This window comes from Lutjanus erythropterus, chromosome 10 (genome assembly GCF_056507025.1).
Source record: "Lutjanus erythropterus isolate fLutEry1 chromosome 10, fLutEry1.hap2, whole genome shotgun sequence".
NCBI lineage: Eukaryota > Metazoa > Chordata > Actinopteri > Lutjaniformes > Lutjanidae > Lutjanus > Lutjanus erythropterus.
Window position 1 is genome coordinate 23,489,290 of NC_139326.1, and position 26,230 is coordinate 23,515,519.

At 38.8% G+C, this 26,230-nt stretch overlaps 1 protein-coding gene across 1 annotated transcript in view; it reads left to right on the forward strand.

Moving 5' to 3' along the window:
- Nucleotides 1-26,230, forward strand: part of pde4d (phosphodiesterase 4D, cAMP-specific) — a 249,146-nt gene that overhangs the window by 22,190 nt on the left and 200,726 nt on the right. The window contains exon 2 of the mRNA XM_084728718.1: nt 7,618-7,719. Within this exon, the coding sequence (XP_084584844.1) occupies nt 7,675-7,719 (45 nt within the window). The 5' untranslated portion in view covers nt 7,618-7,674. The remainder of the gene's footprint in view (nt 1-7,617; nt 7,720-26,230) is intronic.

The window sequence follows — 26,230 nt, forward strand, 5'->3', positions numbered from 1 at the left end:
TCCAAGTACAGGATAAAGAGAAGACAGACAGTCTACAACGAGACAGAGCAGCTGACAATGTCGCAGAACAGCCGTAAACTCTCTAGCTCTTCATGCTAATGTTAGCCAGCAGCAGACTGCTGTTCACAGAGGGACAGTTAAAATCTCACCTCCTGTTCTGGCTGAACAATAAACAACCTGTGTTGATGTGTCTCCTCAAACATTTTCTCATTCAGACTCGTTTAACTTCTGTGTCTGTTTTTCTCACGGCAAAGTTTTACTGCAGCAAACGGTTGCACTGCGTCCGTCTCCGGATTGTGTACATCGGCTTCCACATGAGATCATGTGAAATCACGTCCCGCAAAATCCCGCAAGATTCCATAATCTTAAAATTTAAATAGTATTTAATGAATATTTAATAGTCAGAGTCTTATTATGAACATTCAGTTTAATTTTTACAACAAAAGTTGCAAAAATGTTTGTGAATGCTGTCAATTATAGTTCTTAGAAAGACTGAAAATCGGAATCGGACAAAACCGGAATCGCCAGGTCAGACCCTTCAAAACATCGGAAATCACAGCCGGCCAAGAAAATTGAAATCAGTGCATCTCTAATAAATTAACAATAAATACAATATTATTTAGCTCTGACACAAAATAAGAAAAAGGACAATTAAAGAGGCACAAAAAGCAGAAAATGTTTTGTGCAGTTTGGACAATACAATAATACTAATACAGAACAACAATACAAGAATATAAACAGATCTGTTTCAAAACAAGAATCTGTTTCTATACAAGACTGACTAGAATTATCTTTTCAATTATTATCATCCAATAATTCACTAACTCAGTGTAGTGAATGTATGTAATTTTATTTGAGGTGGTGTACATAAGACCGCCATGACACTGTCATAACCATGTCATCACACCTGCCATGAAATGAAGGAGTCTTTGTGACTATTTATGTTGTTGTCACTCAGTGTCATTCAGACAGTTAAGATATTTTTAATGCAAAGTTGGGTATTCAGTGTAATGTAATGTTAAAATGCAAATCTAAACAGTTTCTTTAAGTCTGATAATGGCATAATTCATAGCACATTCATAGCAAGACATTAGTGTCATTGATGTCAAATTATCATAAGGCATCTCAGACAGTGTCAACTTTGCATTAGAAATTACATTAATGGCCAAATGCTGCTTAATTACAACAATCATAAACAATCATAAAGACTGCTTCATGTTTTTGACAGGTGTCATGACATGTTAATGACAGTGTAATGTCATGTTAAAACTTGGCTATTGGCTTGATTAATGTCAGGTAGACATAACTAAGACAAACAATGTCAGCTTTGAGTTAGAAATGACATAATTGACCAAGTGCAGTCATAAGCATCCTTCAAGACCCCTCAATGTCAATGACAAGTGTCATTACATAGTTATGACAGTGTAATGACAGTCGTATGCACACCCATTCAAATGAAGAGTTACCAGATCTGTTTTTTAGTGCAGACTCTGATGTTGCTGACTGTCAGGTCTTGAAAGTCACTGAAGTGTTGCTGTGTCTGAAAGAGAAGAGTGTCATGTGACTGGTTATTCAGTCTAAAAATGAATTTGTGTCACTGTGAACGCACACATGCATGAACAATCTTCAACAACCCAGTTGAGCTCACTGTGCTGGTGAGGATTTAGAAAGCTTGAGCAGTCATAGGCTGCAGTTTTAATTGAATATTTGCATGTCAAAATACTTTTATCCTCTTAGTGCAGCTTTCAGGAGCGTGTATAACAAGGTGAATAATAATGGCTGCCTGAGATCAAGAGTGAGATGTTGTTTATCCATCTATTTCTCCCTCTGTGTGCTTTGTATCTGCGCCATGTCTCCTGCTGATTCAGTTTTTGCTAAATTAGCCTGTGCTTTCAAGGCTGAAATCCACATTATTTTGGAGACTCATCACAACTGAGCTCCAGGCCCACCCCGAAGAGAGAGACGAGAGATAGAAAGAGGGAGAGTTTATTTCAGTCATTTTAACAGCTCCTTCTGCTTAATTCAAGCCCCGATGGACCTTTAGCCGACTTAGAGAGCTACCAGGAATAATTTGCAAAGTTGATCATGACACTGTGAGTTTGTATAAGTGTCTGTTAGTGACAAAACAGTGTGCGCTAAGACACTGAGTTCTTGACAGATGCAAATGTCAACTGCTGGAAAGTGTGTATCACTCTGTCTGTTAATTAGAGTTTTCTCAGCATAGGCAGCCTGTGCTGAGTGCTGTATACAACCAGAGGGGAGCAGCATCGACTAAAATAGCTGTTTATTGTTTCAAAACACCAGTCTAGACACATTCAAAATAATTGACTGGGTTTTCCAGACAGGCAGCGATACAATAGAAGTGCGACTGTGTAGGATGTGTCAAGTACAACATAGCAACCAAGGCTTTGCAGACAGCACAATCATAAGGACTTGCATTATTATCACACTTAGTGACTGCAGAGGGATTGTGAGATGTGAGATGCCAAGAAATGTTTAGACTGAAAATTTGCATATCTTGCACTGTTGCTACGTTAAGAGATGTCGGTGGCTGCATTGAGACAAACCAGTTATGACTCCAGAGCCTGTAACCGTGGTTGAGCATGATGGTTTATAACAGTTAACACTTGCAGAAATAGCTGAGTGTGTGCAAAGGTCAAGGCTGCGGTAAGCCCTGAGGTTATCTTGTGCTCTGTGCTCATGATTATCTGCCTTGTGAGCCTTATGCCTGGAAAAAATTTAAATCTAAGGGTTGCACAATACAGCAGGAAAATTTACCCTGATAAAATGTTTAATTTCATTCTGTATTGATAATTATTAGGGCTGCACAATTAGTTGAAATATTATCAAAATTGCAATATATGCAATATCCAAATTGCAGAAACTGCATTTTTTGAAGAAAGAGAAATACAAAACAGCATTATAACAAAGCACTGTAGTGCTGCAGCGATGCCCTGTTCCACAACTCTTGTTCTCCAGATGTTTGTTTGATACAGACCCCAACACATGTCACACCATCATGACATTTTGTATCGTTTTTCTGTAAAAATGAAACTTGTGATGCAAGAAGGAAAAAGGTTGAATTCAACCTCTTTATTTAAGGCACACAGTTTATAATTTTTAATGTAAACACAACAATGAAAAACACAAATAAAGGATTACTGAGGGATGACTGAATGATCTCTCCTTGATGCACATTAAAAGTACAATATGTAAGTTCTGCAGGTGTGGGTCTCTCTCACATTAAAACAATAAGAAAAGACGTAGTTTGATGTAATCTGAAGTAGTGTGGGATCATGGGAGGTGTTGTATTCACTGTCAAACAACCACGATAGCTGATGAAAATCTAACTGACATGGCCCAGACAAAAATCATGTTCATGGACAACATATTTAAGTTTTGTTTAAGTTACATTTGCCAACTTCCTTCTTAACTATCGGACATATCTGACATATCCCAAGTTATAGTACAGCAACTAGCGGCTCGCAGGAAAAAAAGCTGTTACCCTGAATAAACTGAATAAACATGTGGGATATTGTAAATCACAATTAAACAACATATATAACATATGTCTAGTGTTTTTAAGCATTTTAATATGGAAATATTCATAGCTGTAACATTTGAAAAACAAACAAACAAATGTACACAAATAAATGAAAATCACCTTGATACACATTAATAGAGGCGAGCTGACCTGCTACTTCCACACTATTTCTGTTGTTGTGTCAAAGCTGGACAACACTTCTGTTAAATGATTGGCTGTTTGCATTTTCACTTGTAATTCGTTCCAGTATCAAGGGATATTAAAGGCTGTTTATGTTATTTGTCGTGTACTTTAATGGTGATTTGCAGTTAAAGCATTTAAGTCGAACTACTGAATGTTTTTTGAACAATTTACTTCTTGCTATTGATAAGATATCTATTGTCGATATGTATTACCATTGTTTTATAGCCCAGGCCTATTAGATCTGTTAGCTTTTTCAAATACTAAAGCCCACTGCAGTAAGTTACAGCAGAAGAGGACCAAATCTACATTTTCACATTGTGTTGCCATGATTATTTGCTGCATCCTGCAGTCTGAATGGCACTGTTCTCACCAGCCCAAATTAAAAAAAAAACTATGGGTATAAATACTGGGTTACAAATGAACTGCTGCAAACATGATTGGTGCAAAAGAAAAAAGAAAAAACACTAAATTTTCCCTGTTGGAGGCCACTTTCATAAACATCAGGAGGGGGTGCATGCTAAGAAACTCTGACAGCAAAGAGTGCAGATGTTATTTATTGTGTGCATCATATATATGCATGTGCATGTTTGGTTCAGTACATATGCTCTGGCTTGATAATAAAATATATTTCATGAATAAAGGCAGTTTATTTATCCCAAAGGCAACATCACGCAAAGCCTGTGCACTTCACATCATAACCAATCCCTCTCCTCTCCTCTCCTCTCCTCTCCTCTCCTCTCCTCTCCTCTCCTCTCCTCTCCTCTCCTCTCCTCTCCTCTCCTCAGCAGCTCCAATCGATGGAGGCAGTCCTGCCAGCTCTGTCTGTTTTTCTGTCTGTGGTAATTACCTGGCCATCCTGTCACTCCACATCTATTTAGTAGAGACGGGTCTGGGCTAGAGGACCGCGGTGGAGGATAATGTGTGACCCGTTTGACTTATCCCTCATTCAAAGTACATCCAGCGTTGTTGATGAGTCCTGGTTGACAGGGATAGAGTGGAGCTGGTGTTGCTTCTAAGCTCATGGAGCATGGAAATGAAGGATTATGTAGTAAATGGCGAGTGACATTCACTCTTAGAAATAAGGGTTCCAAAAGGGTTGCTCCTTAAGTGTTAAGGTTCTACCCAGACACCCATTTGCTTCTGAGAAACCCTTTTTGGAAGAAAGGGTTTGTCAATAGTTCTTTGTAGGAACAAGGGTTCAACTCTTTCGTCAAAGGTTCACCAAAGGTTGTTCTCTGTAGAATCTCCTGAGTGTGTTCTGGATAAAACTCTTGGAATGTACAAAGGTTCTTTGTAGAACCCCCTGAGTGTGTTCTAGATCGAACCCTTGGAATATAAAAAGATTAAAAAGGTTCTCTGTAGAACTCTCTGCGTGGCTTCTAGATACATCTCTTTGAATATAAAAGGGTGTTTGGTAGAACTCCCTGGGTTGGATTTTGCCAGCACCCTTGCAAGGTGGAAAGGTTCTGGATAGAACCTCCAGAGAGACTTCTGGGTAGGACCATTACATCATAGAAGGGTTCCATGCATAACCTCCCATAGGGGGCTCATGGGGAAATGTTTGACAGATGTCTCAGTATAACCCTTTATGTTGGGTTCTTGGACCTAAAGATTCCACTTGGGACCCTTTCAGAGAATTCTAACAGGAACTAAAAAGGGTTCTCCCATGGGGACAAGCTGAAGAACTCTTAATGGCTTTAGTAAGGCCCTTTATTTCAGAGTGTGCAGGTATGGATGGGACAGGCTGATAAAAATGAGTTGTTAGCTTGGACATCACTGATGTGGAACACAGACCACCATAAAGGACGTTGTGATGTAGGGGAAATGTATTATTCAGGGAGTGCATACATGCAATCACACAAAACCTGATGGAAATATACAGAGAGGACAGCAGGAGTTGTTATAAAGAAAAAAAAGCAGTGCAAAATGAGGACTTCTAAATTGTCTGCTTGCTTTTCTTGCAGGTTTATAACAACAAGGGAAACTCAGACGTGACAGGAATGCTGAGACACAAATAGACTGTCTGTATAAGCTCCACTCAAACCATACTGATATTTGATTATTTACTTTTTTGAAGTTCTACAGGATTTTCCGCATGTGTCACAACATTTTACACTCTGTGAACGGTTGTGGACATCCAGTTCAGCACAATTTGTCTTGGCTAAATGTGTTTTAGTGTGTGTGTATGTGTGTGTGTGTGTGTGTGTGTGTGTGTGTGTGTGTGTGAGACAGAGAGACAAAGAGAGGAGAAGAGGGAGAGGCAGGTGTAGGCTCGGGGTTATTAGGCCAGGTAAACAGAACAGTGTTGTGTAACTCTGGCTGATAATTCACTGACCTTTACCTCTTACACTCTAATGCATTCTAATAGGCCAGTGGATCCCAGCATGGCTCCTTTCTCACCAAAACACACACATGCATTATGTTCTCTGTTCAACACACACGTACACAACGAGTACCTGGTTGTCCTGGAGATCAAAGTGTTCATATTTTCAAACCACAAAATCCCTGGGAGGTGGTATAATCTTACCTCAGCCTGTCGACATAGTACATCTTATTTAATAATTTATATATAAATAGTCTATATATAAATAGACCACACTGTAAAACACCATTTTTAACTGTACCTGCTTAAAATGATGTACAGTGTGTAAATGCCAGTTTGCTCACTCAACTTAAATGTTTATGTTATGTTGTGAACAGCTTGCGCACAAAACTTTTTATGTGCACAGTAAATAATTCTGAGCTGTTTCAACTTAAAATTTGTAAGTTACCTGAACTTAATTTGAAGTCTAATTTGAGTTTTGTAAAACCACTTGAGTTAAGTGAACTTGTTCAGTAAAATGTTAAGTCAGTCACACTGACATTACATTACAAACAAATTTGCTCATTTTAAAAATATTTTCTCCGATCCGATCACACTGCAACTCTTGTTGTATGTTCAGTGAACAGAAATTATAACTTTTATTGAGGCGATCTTTTTATACATTTTAGCCAAAATGAACTAAAAAAGTTGTTGACATAACATGAAAAATCATATCAATCTTGCAGAGCATAAAGTTTTCTTACATTTTCTCCACCATCACACTGCAACTCTGGTTATAATAATGTGTTCTTGTTATGTTGAGTGAAGACAGATTGTTTTATTTTTCACTTTCCTTTACTGTTCCTGAATGCACCAGAAAGATAATCGATTGTTGAGTCTCATTCCCAGGACATCAAATTCAGATGTTTTGATTCGGTAAAGCATCTCAAAACCAACTAAATCCTAAGAAAAAAAAGGAAATACAGGTATAAGGCAGTGTTTCTGCAGATACAAGCATCATTAAACACTTCAAGTGTCATGGGTGATGATTGAAGGGGTCATTTTATATCAGTCTATACATTGTTTTTTTTTTTAAGGAAAAAGTTGCATATTATGCCTTGAACTATCAAAATTTATCCCAGGTGCACAATGTATGTGTTGTTAATTGGTCTTGGATTAATTGCCTATATTGCCTTTATAAATTTTAGTTAAAGAAACGCAAAAATTAAAACTGGTGACTTAACATAAAAAAAATCATGTCAACCTTTTAACAGATAAATGTTTTATGTCATTTTCACAGTCCTGGAAATTTTTTTGGACTCAGCACTGTGTCATGGATGATTTGGGATGTATAGCATAATGAATTTCAAAAGCTCTATACACTGCATGTACATACATGAGTCACAGATTTATACAATGTTTGTGTTTTTTCTTTTTTCCTCATTTAATCAAAACTTTACATGACGTAACCAAACTCAAAATCCAGTAGAAATGTAGATTTTCTTTTTAAAGTTTACATGACCAGTTTGGGAATCAGTTGAAACACGCTGCCTCCTAACAAATGTTTTTTCATGTGTTTTTCTGGCAGCCCTCTTTCTGATACACTCTGACTGAAGCCTGCCTGTTTTCAGAGGTGGCACGCACCATGCAAAAGAATGACCGGTCCGGGGACGACAACCAGCGGGACAGCGTAAGTGGTCACTGGCTTTGTCTTTCTGCAGTCATATCCCTTTTTATTTTTCCCTTTACATCCTGTTATCTTTCATCTTTACATAACTCTACATCTGGATGGCCTTTATTTCCCTTCTTCATATGGAAAAAAAAAGCATTCTTATGTGCTTGTACAATGTTACGAATTTATAGGTTTCAAGAACACATTACAAAACTGGTAATTATGAAGCTATTCAGTAATTTCTGGAAATTCACAAGTTTGCACCAGTTTTGGCAAGTAGAAGTGATGGAAATCCTCAAACGTGACACACACAGTAAATGTGAGATGATTTAAATTGGAAACAGACTTGCGAATGTGTTTGAACTCACTCTGCTGCTTTGATCTTTAACTGGGATATCTGCATGGATTTCCCTGGATTAGTGAGACGAAATATTTATTTTGTATGATTAATTACGTTTTTACAGTGTCATAATTCTCAGTGCAAATTGCTTTTTATGTACAAGGAAAGATGGTCTGTTTATGTTTGGTATGAATATATTGTCTCTGTGAAGAGGCTTAGCCTTTATGGTGCAGAATTTAAACATGGTAATTTACCCTCAGGGACATACCATTAGGTTTTATGGTTTCCCTGAAAAGAATGAGTCTGTCTGTTAAGTGATTCTGGTGACAGTGAAGATGAAATCCATTTTGTCTTTTATTGTTCATTATATGGGCTACACTTTTCATGAAATGTCCTTTTTTTCTAATGTCTTTGGGTCGTAAAATAAAAACTTGTGTTGGAAGAAGAGAACCTTTTTTGTGGCTGGTTTTAGGACAGGAGAAGTTCTTTGTTTGCAACATAATGTATGTGAAAAGTTATGCTCTTGTCTGGCAAATGTTTCATTGTTGCAGCCATATTTTTGGAACCTTATGGAGTCCATGACATGGACATGGCATTTTTGGTTTGTGACACAATGGTGGCAAGTAACAATTATTTTAGCATTTTTTAGCATTTGATTTAGCAAAGGATTCATTGTTTGGCCTATGAAATGCCAAAAAGAGTGACAAGTTCTAATTATAATATGAAAGTTTATATTATTATTGTTATTATAATAAAACACTTGTTTTTTTTTACAACCAACAGTCCAAAACCCAAAGGTGAAAAATGATTAATCAGTTATCAAAATGACTGCTAATTATTTTGATTTCAACCAACAGATCAATTAATCAACTAATTGTTTCAGCTCTACATCACACAGTATATAACATAAAATATCATAGGTAATTGAAGATGGACCTCATGTTTTTGCCATGGTTGGAAAGAAATGAACACACACTTGATGAGCCTGACAATCAATGATTTGAATTATTTCATGTTTTATTTAGGTGCCCTCGCTGCAGTATTTATAGCTCTGTATTATACAAACGACAAGTTCAGAACTATATATTTTAATTTCATTGCATATCCCATTCTTCACCCATCCCCCACAAACAGATACCAAGAAAAATCCACGGTATGTGGGCTCTCGCATGGTGTTGTCAGAGTTGTGTGCAAGCTGTCCGTCACCCACCACTATCCATCTGGATTTAATGGGCAGGTTCCTGGAAATCCTAGCAAACAGCTAGGGAGGTCAGAGCTGCCGTGTTCAACTAGAGATGGAGCTCGGATAGAGCAGCAGCAGACACCATCAGACTTATCCACCCCCGCATGAATAAGATATTCAATCATACTCTACGGGTGTTGACCTTGAGCTGGAGTTCAAACGTGGGGCCGAGTGCGAGTCTTTCAATTGGGTTGACATCAGAGGCGAAATACATTGAGGATGCAGATGGAGAATTTCCCTTGAACAAAAGACGCTTAAGAATCTCAGCCCAAATATAAAACTGCAGTAAACACCGGAGTAAACACCAGAGGCTGAGCTGCTAACTAGCTAAGGCAGCTACAGTTGGAGGCAGAGAGTGGTTATTCTGGCAATATGCTGCCCCCTATTGCTGTTGGAGTATGCATTTGACAGGTTGGCAGTTCTTGCATAGAGCACGTTAAAAAGTATCATAAACAGTGCTGTATAGTACTGTCAGCTGTGATTTTCACTTTCCAAATTGATGCTGATGCTGATGGAGTCCTGTGGGGAAACATGTAAGCCAGAGGTCACCATTGAAAAAACATCCAAAGACATGCCTGCCTGCAAGAGAGGCTGCTCAAACCGATGCATAATATTACATTAGAACAAAAAGCATGTAGTCCCACCAGCACAACGTTAAAAAAAGAGCTGCATAAATATAAATGCTTATTAAAAAAACTGACAGCGACAGGAAAGAATGACCTTTAAAATGGAATAAAACCACTACTAATGGAACCAAAACTGATTGATGATTCACATCCTGTGTCTCTGTGGAGGCAACGGATTTTAAAATTACACACTGTACATTACTAAAAACATGTCCTGGGGAAAAATAATATTTCAGCATTTTTTCTGCCTTCATTAGTAGCAGGAAAAAGACTCAGTGCAGCAATTCAGTTTCCCATGAAACTGTGTCTGTAAGATTTGTAACCGAGCAGAGAGTGCGGTTCATTTCTGATGCGCCTGTGATTAATGTCTTCATCAATTACGACGAGAGTAGGGAAAAGGGGGTTAGAGACGAGAGACAAGTCTGAGAGAAAAGGGTGGGACATCAGAAGAGGACAGGTAATTAGAGAGACGAGAGGCGAGGTGCAAGGTGAGGTTAAGACAAGAAGTGAGTGTGAAAAACAAACTGTGAGCAGCAGAGATGCTCCCTCATCACACTGAAGGGCATATTGAGGTAGAGCAGGGACACAGGCTGCGCTGATGAATACGTTTTGCAAGGCTCTCGGGGGCTGTCCAATCAGGCGGCGCCATTGATGAATAGTTATGAGTCACCTTATCAGCATCACCATGGTTACGCAGATGTGACTGTGGCCCTGTGAATGTGATGAGGGAATAGAAATGGGCCAAACGCTGCTCCGTCTTCTTCCCGCGCACATCTTGATCACCAATTAGAGCCCAGCAGGGCAGCATCCAGGCCGTGTGTTTGGGCCTCTCCGGCCTTGAGGATGAGGAGGAAGGTTTTGAGCGAGGTGAATGGACAGACGGATATGGTGAAGACGATGGTTAGAGATTTAATGCATGGGAAGAGTGCAAAGAGGATGGAGGAGGTGGTGTTAATTGTGACAGAAATTTTTGATTTAGTTTTAACTAAAATGCTATTTAATTTTAGTCAACAAAAATCAACAGTTATTGATTATTAATCTATTATTAATCAGTTATTATATTAATTGCCAACTATTTTGATAATCCATTAATTGTTTTGAGTTTTTTAATAAAAACAATTCTCTGATTTTAGCTTCTCAAATGTTCTTTAGTCCTCTTATGACTGTAAACTGAATATCTATGTGTTTTGGACATAACGACATTTGAGGATGTCAGCTTGGGCTTTAGAAAATATTGATCAACATTTTTTACCATTTACTGATTTTGTACAGACCAAACCACTGATGGATTAATAATCGATTAATCCTGAAAATAATTGACAGATTAATCAATGATGAGTATAGTCATTAGTTTTTTATAATCATTATCCTCCCAGCTCATGCCTCCCAAACATTTTCGTTTTGTTTGTTGATGAAAGTCAGTACACTTTGTCATAGTTTCGTCTTCATAAATTACTTTTCATTTGGTTATCCTCTCGTTTTTGTCAGCGAAAAAATGTTGAATTGTGATGAAAATTATTAGTCAACAAAATTAACCCTAAGAGGAGGATTTGATTTCAGCTTGAGTTGTTTGCCGACTTAAAATCACATTAATCTCCAGTGAAGCCAGTTGACCCACAGCCCATACAGGTGAGGTCTGGCAGGCTGAGCGGAGGGGAAGTGGATGACAAGATATTAAATGAAAAGAGCGGGGGAAATTAGATTGAACAGGATCAGAGGAGGGAAACATTATCAGAGAAGCGGAAAAGTGACTGAAGGATGAGCAGGACAAGAGACGGCTTCAGGAGATCGAATAAAGAAAATGGACATGGGATAATGGAATAAAGGGCTGGGATGACATGTAATGATTTATATAATTCCCTAACCTCTTAGACAGACATCTTACAACACCCTGAAGTGTAATTTGTGGTGATCAATTCCCAAAAAGCTGCCGCTCCAGAGCTTTTAACACTTGTTGGAATCCCCTCCAGGATTTGAGAGACCCATTAAAGATGGCTAGCACTTATCTGAAACAATAATGCTAAGAAGTATTTTCTAATATCTTATCAGAGACAAAGGGCTCCTTATCTTTCCTGTTGATTCACCTTCTGCTAATTTTTCATCCAAATGAACATTTTACTGCACCGTACACAGCGGAGGTCATTGTCCCGATAAACCTGATAATTGCAGTCTTCTTATCGCTTCATTTGACAGGCCCAGTGCAAACAATGTTAATTGTTTTGGAGCCACCGCTTATCTACCTGCTTATTTATTTATGAGAGAGTGGAGCAATCTACTGCATATTTGAAACATGTAATTAGATTAGCAGGCAGCTCCATGCAAAGAGGACAAACTCTCTCAGGCACTCAGGAAAATTATATGTGCTTTTCCCCTCAAGCCTGCCAAAACTCGACCAGGGGGAAATTTGTTTTATCTATTTGGTCCCTTTGTACTTGTCAGGGTCTGCCTGCATGTTCTGGAGGATGCACTTAAAGGGATAGTTTGGATTATTTGAAGTGGAGCTGTATGAGGTACTTATCAATAGTCAGTGTATTACCTGCAGTAGATGGCAGTCAAAGCACTGAAGCGAAGCAATAAGTTTCTGTGGACAGAGTCAGCAGCAAAGCGTTTTTTAGTCACTTCATTCACAAAAAACGACTATCAGTTTAAGTGTACCCTATATTTAGAATATTTTCATCGCTCTACCTTGACATCAGACAGACTTTCTGATCGAAAAACTGTAGTTATGTGAGCCAAATATCACTTTCTCCGAAGCAACCAGACTGTTTAAGAAAAAACAGTCATTTTTTACCTTGTAAAATGACTGTTTTGAAGTTGCTGGTCTACCACTGCTTTGACTGGTTCGTTAGTTTGTGTTATCATGTGACTTTGGTGAATCTAACTTTCAGCTAACCTTCTCAGAACGTAACAATAACATTAGTTTTGTTTGCCATGTAAACGTGCCATTTTAACATCTTTGGAATGTGAAGGGGAAACGTTCAAGTAACCTTCCTGGAGCATTCTGGGAACGTAACAGTAACAACACTTGCTGTTTTAACATATAGGGAACATAAAGCAGAAATGTTCAAAAAACATTCCCAAAATATTTAAGTAACCTTCCTGGAAAATTCAACTAACCCTCTCAGAACATAACCATATTTTTAAAAACTGAAAATGGCAAATTTTACAATCTAGGAAATGCTGCAGAGAAACGTTCAAGTAATCATCCTTGAACATTAATTTAACCTTCCCAGAGCAGTCAGAACATTTTGGGAACCAAATTTTATTAACTGGGTAACAACTTGCTGTTGACTCCATCTTTCTACACCTAGACCCCTGCTGCTTCTCTAAACCGGAGATGTGCCAGCCACTATATACTGCAGTTAATGCACCAGCAACCAGCAAGTACCTTATACAACCACCTCTGAAATAATCTGAAATATCCCTTTAGAAGTGTCCATGTGCAAAATCATCCACACAGAGAGGAAGGCAGGATCGATATGTATTTATTCCTCTACGCCTCGTGTAAAGAAACATTACCACCCGCTCAGCGTTCTCATTTCACAGCCTGTTGACTGCGTTTAAAGTGTGATTAATCTTGCATAAGGTGTTTGGCAGCGCGTCTCAGCGCCGATCTGGAGCTGATGCATGAAGAGCGGTGTATGAACTCTGCCCAAGAAGGTTGACATGGAGGATTCATGGAGTGATCAATCTGTCGCCCTGTTAATGTCACAAGTTTACCGAGATTCGATTCATGGATGAGACATACAGTGCGTTTCCTTCTCACCTTCCTATTACAAAACAATCCAGGCACTAATGCTTTATCCTCGGAGGACATCTATTGTTTGTAGGTACAAAACATCGCTCTTGTTTGTCTCTCAATATCACAGTACAGTGATCCTGACCTGTGCACAGATGAGGAAAACAGAGAAATGTGTTGTGCGTCTTTAGTAACTTCATCCTATCAGCCACGCTCCTCATGTGTCTGCTGCCGAAATTTTCACCTCCCTGTAGGTTTAGGGTTCTATTTCATCTCATTTTGTCGTGCTCAGAACAATGCATCTCAGAGCCATGCCTGAAGCAGAGGAAGACCTTAGGTTATATCCCTGTTAGACATTTCTTCTCCTGCCTGCATACCAGGCTACTGGAGGGGGGCTCTTTGAAACAGATTGTTTCATCTCCCTCTACCTCCTGTATGACACTTGAGTGCACCACTGTTACTTCTTTATCACCTGGCCTGCTAGTTTTCTCACACTTAATCTTTTCTCACATATCATTTTTTTCTCACTTCTGCTGCTGAGATAAATAAGAAACAAGGATATGTGCCACCGTAGTGTCCTCTGTGTGTGTTTTGCCTTTACAGCCTAATATATCCTGACACTTTTTTGAAACCAAAGAAGCGTAAACATTTTATCGAAGGCAAACCAGAATGTAAATAAATATGTTTATTCAGATTGTAGAGCCCGGGGGGTGATGCAAATATGAACGGAAATGTAAGACGCTATTAGTTGGGATAAAAACAAGGAGGGAAAAAAAATCTCATTGCTTTGTGCGTATCTAAGAATAGAAAAGCAATTTGCATATAACAGTAGCAGCAGATACCTAGCAGACGCAAGATGGTGTTTTCACACGAAAACACCTTACATGTCACACAAATGAAGGTAAATTACAGGAAGAATGTTTGAATTCTGCGTTACAGCCATATGTGGTGCAGCTGCAGTATAATCCACATGTATCACACAGTACGTGTGATGAAACTGAGTTATTTTGATGATCGATGGAGTATTAAGACCTTTAAAGATCCAACAAAGGTCTAAACAATTTATGGCTGTTAGCAGTAAAAGCCTCTCTGCTGTAGATAGTGCAAAATAAACAGACTTCAAGAAAATACCTATACTTTTGTAAAAACACTGGGATGGATGGAATGATACATCAGTCCTCACAAACTACCACTAAACTACTAAAGTCATTTGGTATTGACTTCTTTAGAAATCTATTGATAATAACATTTAGGGGTGGGTGGATTACTGGTTTCGCCACCAGTGGCACATCCTGCACATTGATTTTCCATTACCGTCATTCATATGATGAATGTTTTGGCATATTAAAGCTCCTGTGCTTTCCTGTGGATGTGATAACATGCAGGTAGAAGACTCATTTTAATTTTGTTGCACACAGTTGTCATTTCTTTGTTTTATGAGAAATAAATGAGATTCTTATGTTGAGCTTGCAGGAGTCTCATCTGTTACACAACTTAGGAGAAAAAAGAAAAGCCGGAGATCTTTTGCTGAGCTCATAGGTGTCTCAGACATTTCTCCTAGATGAAGGTGTGGCGTCACAAGACTTTAATTTGAAAAATTCTATACCCATATGAAAATGTCTCACCATTTGTATCAGTATTGGTATCAGTGAAATTGGGACAAAAAATCTTGTATAAAGCGGTTTGATATCTGCAATACCAACAATCCACAGAAATCCTAAAATCTTACCTGCGTTGTTAGGCCACATCAAAAAAGTTGACATGCAGTAATGTCACTGTTTCACCAGGTCATTTACAAGTCCAATAGGAAGCTCCCTATGTTTTATTTATATAGAATTGTGCTGCATGTCTCTAATACAAAACACATATAGACATCATGAACCATAACTTAAATCATGTCTGTGGAATTATTCATAATGTACATTTGAGGTGTAAACAAGATGTGAAACAGTAGAATATTCTCTATCCAAGCCACCACAAAATGTTAAAGGTGCAGTGAAGCTGTGAGTGCTGTGTACTGTAGGAGATGAACTGAGTTAATTTTTATTACACCACAGGATACTGTGTTTTACAACTACATGATCCACCAGATCAACACACACACACACACATCATGGCTGTAAATACCAGTAACTCTCACCATGAAGCGACAGATTAACCTGTGTTGTTAAGGCAACCCTTTTACCAAGACAGCATGTGCCAAACAAATCCACGACGGTTGCAGATTGTAGAGTAACATGAGCCATAGGTATCAAGTTTGCTTAAATAAATCAGGTTGCATGCACTGTGCGTTCTCTTCAGAAACAAGAAGGCTATCAATAAAGGGAGCTTGTAGATAAAACCTCCCTTCTTCTCTCTCCTTTGTTTCAAATGTAGTGTCGGCTCCCAGAAAGCCAAGAGCTGCCTATGTACTGGCAGATAAATGGAAGCACCAAATTGTTTTTTCAACCCGGTGATTTACTGCATCTCCTCCAATAGCAATCTTTCTTTTTCATCTCCTCTCCTGTTCCTTCTCCTCTCTGTTCCTCCTTTTTGTCTGTCTTAACTTCTCTCCCAGCAGCCACTTCTCTCGCTGCTCCCGGGCTTTACCCACAATCCATTTAAGATTCATTCTCTGATAAAAATCAATTGTTAAATTCAGAGCACAGAGATGAATGATGGCACTGGCGATGAAGGGCTGCACGTACTGAGTATACACCCAGAAATAAAGGTGCTAACTAGAACCATATAGGGTAAGATTGCGCCGTTTTCGATTTGTTGCTGGAGTTGCAGCCCCCACTAATGGTGGGCAGTTCAGTAACATCTAAGATGCAACACTTAACCGGCATTGTGCATTAATAAAATATTAATAATTGATTAAGCAACTAGTATTTCTGGAGCTGACTAGCGAGGGTGGTGATGATTAAACAACTAAACGACTAATCACACACATCCCTAGTTTTACCTAGAACCCAACATAAAGGGTTATCCTTACAACCATCTGTGAAAGGCTCTGCTGTTTCTCGGTTCCTGCTGAGAACCAAATTTGTGGGCTCAGAACCAATCCATTTTTGGTGGAAGTGCAAACAGTTCAAAATTAGAAGCTGAATCGGAAAGGAACAGGTTCCATTTTGGTGGAAATGGCCTTCATGAGATGATCTACAAAGAGCCTTTCTATGGTGTAATGGTTCCACCCAGAACACTCTCTGGGTGATCCAAAACCTTTCCAAGGGATTCATCTAGAACCCACCAAGTTTGAGGTTTCGTCTGTAACGCTCTTGTCTTCTGTGAGGTCTACAAAGAACCAAATTTTATTCTACAAATGAAGCAGAAACACAAGGACACAAGAAAACAAATTGATTGAGGGGTTTCAGTCTTACAATCTTACAATTTCGTTCAGCAGATGCTTTTATCCAAAGCGACGTATAACTGAGAGCTGATTCCAGTTACATTTACATTTAAAAATGCCATACGAAAGGTGAGGGGAGAACTCTTTGTCCCAAAAAGGTTCTTGGAATGAAAAAGGTTCATACTGGAACCCTTAGTTTTACAAAGAACCCTTGATGAACCCTTTCTTCAGAAGCAAATGGTTGTGGGTAGCATGCCAGCCCCTCAGGAAGAACCATTTTGAAACTCTGATTTCTAAGCGCGTAGCGTAAGGTGCCCCCTGGCTTGAAATGATGATGATGCATTCCCGTGTTTTAATCTCACCCTTGAAGCGTTTTGTGATCACAGCCGCTTTGTTAAGCAGTTTTTAGCAAAATACAGAAATTCTGGGGGGGTATCTTAATCATCACACTCTCTCTAGTTTTGAATATAACATAAGTATATATAGTATAAGGCCATTGCAAACTGAACTGGTGATATTTTTTCAAAGAGAGGAAGGGAGGGAATGCCTCTCAACTAGCTGCAGGTAATGCTCCGACACTCAGCAGATGGTGTCGGTAGGATAAGCTGATAATGAAAGAAGCATCAAGGAAAAGCGTTCTTCCAGGCGTCGACACATGAGCCGCATACTGATGGTTTCACACAGTTAATTTTCTAGGGAAGTATTCCTATATGAGCATAATGATCATATAACGGAAAGAACTGACAGAGCCGTGATCTTGTCCGGATGCTGTTTCTACTGTGAACTCGCACAAAAATTGAAAGGCCAAGCAGCCCCCACGCAATGTTTGGTGCCATCTTAATCTCTCAAAAGGTCAACAGGAAAAAAAAGGTGCTAATGAAATATTTAGTTTATGAAAAAGGGATGGGGTCCTGATTGCTGACAGAATGGTCTGATGAATTAATCAATAAATCATGCACAGAGGGGAGCAACTTTAAACACCTTTAATAGCAGATCCCCACATGATATAGTTTGATCCCTAGTGATGTAGGTTGGAAACGGAGACGGATGATAAACAGAGATGTTTGAAGTGCACATTGCACGACTCAATCCCAAAGTCATAGAAGAAGACAAGAAGAGGACTGAATTAGGATGTAGGGAATGAAAGATGTGGCGATCTCTCTGTCTATACATGAATAAATGAGATCTGCATGTGCAAAAATACCTGAGTGCAGCCAGTATTGAACCACCTACAGATCTAAGAAGCCTCTCATCAACAGTCTTCATCAAAGGCCACATATAACCCCCAGCAGGAAAGGTGGTGCATTATTCTTTCAGAAATAAATTGCAATCTACATACATTTTTAACCATTTCAGTAATAAAAGTACAAATCAAAGCAGAGTCTGTGTTGTTTTTTCTCAGGTCTTGTGTTTTGCCTGGCCCTCAAAACTACAGAATACTTTTTTTTAATGGGTGCAGATATTTCACATGGTAATACATAGTGATGTGCTGTCATGGCCAAAGTTTCCTCAGGCTGCTTAAACAAACTTTGTTTCTGCACTGTTCTGTCACAGTAACTTTTTTCTCTCAGATTTTCTCTCAGGGCCATGCAAACACTCGTAAGCTAAGCTAAGATATTTTGCACTGATTTATTAACTCCCTCAGGCACTCAAGCCATATTAAACGCACACTGAAACACTTTAATTCTGAACTATTTCTTTACCATCACATAAATGACTTAAAGTGTCGTTTTATCTACTGTATGCCATGAACAACTGTAAATCCAGCTAATCCAGCTGCAATTGGGCCTCATGCTCAAAGCCTTGTCCCCTGTAAAAGTGAAGTACACTGTTTTAAAACATAAAGCAGAAATCTAACCTCTGTGTTGTGTCGTTTTCAAGCAACTCACAGAGCAAATGTTAATTAGCGAGCTAGTGGATACAGCTGGTAAAGCCTGTCAATGAACGCTGTTATTTTATCCAGCAAAACGGACCTTTGATACAAATCAGCAACGCATTCTCATCCCAAATCATCACACACCGACGATTAGCACAAGGTACCCTTTCAGCTGATTAATCTGATGCAGCCAGAAAGCATTTTGGTTAGGTTTAGGATAAGACCATGTTTGGGGTTACGACATTACATATGTCATGTGACTCATAAAACAAAGCGACTGACGTAACATAAATAATAAAGTTTGGGTATCACATGGGACATGAACCACGGTCTGCTGGGCGAAAGTCTGTCATCCATCCACCCTACCTCTTCCATGTGTCGACTCTCTCCCTCTTTATGCTACGTCAAAAGCCCAGGGTCTCTCATACACAAACTGGTACCGTCAGTGTCTGTAGTGGTTGTAACAAATGTATGACGAGTTGGGAACAGAAGTGGGCTGAAATCATCATCTATTTATTTATTTAAATTCAAATACGATTCGTAAAATTGGCAATTAAACCCTTGAATTGTCTCTGTGGTGTTAATGATCTTTGGGCTTTTTTTTAAGGTATGTGGAGCACAGTAACGGAAATCAGATTTTCCTGGCTCTTTTTTGGCACCTGTAAGGTGAGCCATGTCTGCAAACAGGTACAATGGCTACCAAGAAAGTAGGCTTTGTCAATAATGAATACAAATGCTGGTCTCTCCTTGTTGGCAGAGCAGGCAAGACATTTTTTAGTAAAATAAGCGGTGATGTGTCCCATAACAATCTCCAGCAATGAAACTTTGTGTGAAGTGATATAGTGCATCCAAGGGTTTTAGCCTGGAACTGGCCGCCTGCCTATAAATAACAACACCACAATCATAAACATTCCTCACTGTGCTAAGTACCCCAAGTGTAGTATCATGTCTGCATTGGTGCAAATCAGTAAAAACATAAATGGCAACAGTGATTTATCTGTGATAGGCTTATATCAGGCTGTTGTACTTGCCAGCCACACTAATGAGAAGCCACTTGTAAATCTTTATCTGAAATCCCCATAAATACTGTGAATGACACATAGCAAATCTGCCGTCACCATTCTTGTAAACTGTATACATGCAATGTGAGAAAAGCAAGCCTGCCAAGTGTAGCAACGGTAACTAAGGAGTTTAGGGGGTGGGTTAGCAACCAGTCAGTTATTCAAAATGTCTGTTTCAGTTTCTTTTGATACCTACTGTACAAGATGACCTCCTCCTTTACTTTAGTCTTCCTGCAAAATAAGAGAATATTTTGAAATTCACAACGTTAGTTGTTCAGTGCCACCAGACCACCAGTGCATCGGCACATGAAGTACACAGAAACCTCAGCAGACCAATTAACCTTTCACCAATCCCACTTATCATAAAGGACCACTTCAGGCATTAGGAGAGACAGCGTAAGTGAGTGAAAATGAAGGATTGTGTGTATAATCTCCACACAGACACACACACACACGGTTTGATGTCCTAACCTTGGCAGTCTCTTGTGTCATACATCTCACCGATGGTCTGTAATGTGACTAAAATCATTTTCAAATGCTATCCAATATTCCTGTATTTATTTATTTTTTTCTGGGAATCTGTTTATTATTTGCATATTATTATTTTATCATATTTCACTTATTCAGATGTCAAGTATAGATCAAGGCAGCACACACCACAGGACATAAACTAGTTTTTGAAAGCAACTATTTCTGCAAAGAAGAATATTCGTAAGTTTTAAAGTTCCAGATGAAGGTGAACCCTCTTTTTGCTACTTTGAATATTCTGTTCCTTTCACTTTTTCTGACAAATGTATGGACATAAAATCAAGTGAAATACAGAAAGGCAAGCAATAATGAAGTGCATAAATCATTCATGGAGTGATTTAATAGGCTAAAGTGCAGTGCATAAAAGCAGTGTGCAGAGTGCCAAAAAGAGCAAAGGGCCATTACATAAATTGTTTAGTAGAGTCTGAATATACTGTCAGAAGATGTCATGGTTAATTCTAACTTAACTTCATTGACTCATTCGATCCATCATCCATCTGCTTCATCCTCGGCCAGCTGAACAGTGAGGGTTAATCATGTTGGCTGCTTTGTTCCCCTCTGTAAACCACCGTCCATGGCAATGAGTCTAATACAGGTAATTATGTAGGACTGAAAGGCTCAATTGCTTCCTGGATGAAGATTGGCATCTTGATGGATGCAGGGGTGGACAGCCGGAGGGGGTGTGGGGGTGATGGGTACAGGTGAGGTGTAGCATGGAGGGGAGGGTGAGGCAGAGCAGTCACGACAAAGAGAGGAGAGAAATACACACACACATACACACACATACACAGTGCTCTGAGAGGTCCTCCTGGTCTAATAGAGACGTATAATGCTGTATGGTGCTAACTGCTAGGGTAATTCATTTGTTTGCACTTGGAGGGCGAATAGGCGTTTTTTATTCAGCAGGCTGCCTCAGGCCACGCATGCGCCACTGAGCACCTCTGCTTGGTACAGCAAATCAATCTACTGTATGAAAACTGCAACACACAAAACAAGCCAAAGTAAGAAAAACAGGGAATCAATTTCAGCTTGCTTTTTTTTTTATTACTAGATTATTGTAAGGCTGAATTACAGACTAGGCAAAACTCAGACGCTAAGCCCCCCCTAAAAAGCTCCAGGTCTACTGCATCTCAAATAGTTTTGATAATTTGATTAATTAAAAACTAAATCTAAATCTAAATTTGTTATAAAATTGGACTTTTCACCTCAACCAATGAGAGTCCTGCACTGCTGAGTAACTTTGGAGGCTTAGGTCAAAATGTAGTATTAAATGTTCAGTGTGTAAGATTCGCGACTATCTATTAGCAGAATATTGCAGAAATAGAAAATAATATTCAACAGTATGTTTTCATTAGTGTATAGCCATCTGAAAACAGGAATCATTGTTGTGTTTTTGTTACCTGTTGGAGGCCAACATGTTACTACAGTAGCCCAGAAAAGATAAACCAAACAGTTTGCAGTTTTTCTGAGTTTCGCTGTAACTGTAGGTTCTTTTACATGGTTGGAAGGGGAGGGAGAGGAGGTCTTTGCGATCTGATCTTTGCATGACCCACTACTCTGGTTCTGGTTGGCTTACCCTGATGTTCTTACCCCAACCCTAACCCTCATGCCTAAACCTACCCAGAACCTACCAAACCAAAATGACCCAAACCAATGAAGGCAATAACCTTTAGTCAGTCAGAGTCAGAGCAGGGTAGGATAGACTTCGCTCTACTGGGGGAAAAAAAAAAATTGCGTTCAGTAGATTGCCACTTGAACCAGCCCGTCCTAACCAGAAAAAAGGCTGCCTAGGTCAACTGTGCAAGCATCTTATTTACGACTCATATTGCAGTTTATTGTTAGGTGACGGCCTCTGATGGGGGGTTGTAATAATGATAAGAGAAATATGAAAAACAACACATGTGGAGGAGGTTTGGGTGGATGGATGACTCAAACAATCACAGGACTTTGACCCAGGAGTCTGGGATTCACATCCTGTGTAAAGTGAAAAGTCAACATGGAGTTATTTTAAGGTTTAAGTTAGTTCATTTCCTTTACGTACATGACTTCTGTTTCGTGAATTACGTCTCTTCCATCATGTGACACAGGATACACGCTGAGTTTAACCCAAATCTTGATCTTTTCCTGAACCTAACCAAGTGGCTTCGGTTCCTAAACCTCAACATGTGTGACTGTTTTACAACGGTTACTATATCTGTAATATCATGTTAGTTACAAAACCTGAAACACCCAATGCCAATTGAACACTGATGATGTGTTTAAATATGTGCATCACAAGAGGTATGTAAGAACTAAGAGTCTAATCATCTTATTTTATATTGTCCTTACATTATGTATATTCTTAATATGTTTTAATTTAATAAATTACCACAAAAAAAGCTGTTTGCACTACACTTAATGTGAACTTGCTGGTAACAGACAATGCATACACACAACATGCATTGCTGTAAGAGGAATGCTAAAAAAAAAGGCTGCAACAGCAGTTTTCCCCCCAGGACCCCTCACATGTTAACCTGGCTTTAATGTAAATGTTAATAGTTGACCCTTAGTTAACAGGGAAGCCTTTTTATTCATGCAGAACAAATGGAAACTCCTCATGGTTTGTGGCAAGATTAATGACACAGAATCTGCCTCAATTTATCATGCTGTCTCACTAGTTCACTCCATGTGTGTGTGTGTGTGTGTGTGTGTGTGTGTGTGCGTGCGTGTGATTGTGTATTCAAGTGAAGTCCTGAATCAAAGATAGTCCTGGAACCACTCAATACGTACATAACTGATTACCTCTGTGCCATCCCTAAGGACAGTGTACCACAGGAACAACACAAAATCGAGCTTCCCCTCCTCAAGTCTTTGTTGTGTTTTGTGTTTAATAAGAGGAAAAAAGTCTCTTGTGCTGGAGGCCAACACAAAGCCGGCAATTTGCATATTAAAAATATTAATTTGCATTAAGTAATTTGTTTGGTCTTTGTAAAAATGAGATCGATATCTCCTAATGGATTTCCAGGTGCACGAATTCCGTGAAAAAGTTGGACGAAAATGTAGGAGACCTTGAAGCAGTCCTGTTTTTAAAGCAGAGGCTTTGCTGTTGCCATCAACCACTTAATCATATATTGACCACCTGATGTGTTTTCTCCAGGTTAATGTGCCACTGTAGAATGAGTTTCTCTCTTTTTGCGCCACTCTCACCTCAGATGTACACAGTCTGAGCTTTCAAATGGCTCTTGCCTTCCACTGAAATTCTTATCATTTGACTTTTTTTGGTCTCTTGACTTTTTTTGGTGTCACTTTCACTTTTCTGGGTTCCTTTATTAAACTTTCTGAACAAATCCGTTAAGTCCACAGCAGTAACAGTAAATCACATTCGTCATGTTTCATCTCTTGATTTGTTTTTATTTTGTAACATATTATTCCTGGACATAATCGTTTCTCCTAAAAGCGTTATAATCTTGTTAATAAAACCTTCTGGCTCTTGCCTGACTCATCTCTGATTATTCGGTCATTATTAATCATAAATATGGTGATGCATACAGGAATTTGAAGCACATAAAGTATTCATAGAGCCACAAGCAAGAGCTAAATTGAGATGCAAATTGCATATGTGTAAATATACCTTTCTTCAATGAATAAAATGCAAATAAACTAAAATAAAATGCAAACCTGCCAACATACTGACCAAGAGACCAAGCAGAAAAGCTCCAATTGGGATTCCAGTTTTATAAAGTAAAAATAAAAACATAATTTTTCTATTTGCAGATGGGAAAGCAGGAAATATTTAGCAATAAGAAAACCATAAGGCTCATCAGAAACTATGGGTTCTTTAATTTGTAACTTGAGGTTATCTAGATAACTGTAGCAACTGAGGGGTGGACATATATAAACAAACAAATATTGAGTATTTATATCTCATGTACAAAGACACACAGGGAGGATAAGAAAAAATACTTGATACAATTCAAAAAAAGACAATATTTACACAAATTTCGTATCTACTATCAAAAAAACAACATTATCAGTGCAAAGTAAACTTTAATGAAGGCCTTCTCTTGACATCCCTTCCAGTTCCTGTTTGGATAGTAAGAGGTCATCTTATTTTGTACTGCATCTTTTTTTTATATATATTTGTTTTATATTTACACTCATTTATGTAGGTTTGGTATGTAACACTGAATCACAATATTGTTCAATGTACAGTAAAAGTATTCTAAATACAAAATTAAATGTCAGCAAAATGGCTAAAATGTCTGAACCCCAATAAAAAACAAGTTGTGAAATATTATATGTGTTTTTCTATGAAAACATGTCATTAGTTTTAGCACTTTGAACATGTATTTCTCATACATTAATTCTCCGGTAACATGTTGTGCATTTCTTTTCTCCAGATCCCAGCAAAGTGGCATGTAATGTAACAACTTACACACATAACCACTTTTCTTCTGTCCACTTCTCAGCCAGTTACTCAAGATGGTGGACACCTACCTCAATAAAACCACTGCAGACCAGCACACATAAACAGAACAGCATTAATCGCTTATTTGACCACATGGGAGCAAAAATCCATGACAACCTGGCTTATTAAAGCCCCAACCAACAACGCACAGGTGTTTTCACTCAGTTGCTTGATTAGACCTGCCTGAGGACTGAGCTTTATTGACACCAGACTGACCCTTTGATTAGTTTTGTTGCACCTGTTGGGGTGGAAGAGGTTACACCTACATGGTCTAATCAGTCAGAAGTGAAAATATGTGTGGGCGGGCAGGGTTTTAAAGTTGTTACCATACGGCTAACATGTTAGCTAACAGCTGGCTATTTATACATTCAGTGGAGACAGAGCAACATTAGCATTAGCATTTGGAGTCATGTTTCCAGACCACGTGGAGAGGTAAATCCAATATCCCCTCTCACTATGTTCTGGTATCAAGTCTTGAGAAATATATCTGGGTCTTTAGCTATAAAAAGCTAGGCTATACACACTAGCTAGCTGCTCACCTTGTCTGCGCGCCCTTTGGTTCTGGGAAGGTAGAGTAGAAGGTAGGTTGAGAACAACTGGAAAAGATAATGATTTGAGCGGTGAGACTGAACCAAAATAGTAAAATTGTGGGACATAAAACCAAAAGGGTCTGTAAGATGCTAAAAGACTTGGTAGAGGTGAGGGGAACTGGTCATAATTCTTTGCTGCCTAATATGAGCAACCCTTTTCACATATGACCCATTGTTCATATAAACATTATATACGCTGTAATAAATACAACATTACTATAAGCAAATGTTTGCTGTCGTGGTTTGTTAGATTACATTTGAGCTCCACTGGACCAACGTAGCTGTAAGCAGCATGTTACCCATCTGGAAAATCGAACAACATCCCTAAAGGAATCCGAAGATAAATCTTCCCTATTTAGCATCTGCACTGCAGCCTTTTGCCTCGTAGGCAATAATACTCTCAGTTGCCAGTTTACCTAGCAAAAATTAATGCAGGCTGCTCTAAATAAATTTCATCAATGTGTATTTTCTACACAAATCAATGGTGCACTAGATGTCAGAAAAAAATGGCCAACAAGGTCAACAATCTTTTCCACAAGAAGTTTCCTGACTGATAAATGCTCAAATGAAAATGTCTGAGGGGTAACTAAAACCACTAGGAACCTTCGTCTTCCATGTGAGGTTTAACATAATGTGTCATATGAGGTCTTTTACATTTTAATGGGGTTTTCATAGACAGAGGAGCCTTTGACTTTTGAGCAGATAAGCTAAAGTTGTGCTTAAACAGACAGCATGGTTAGTTTTAGTCCAC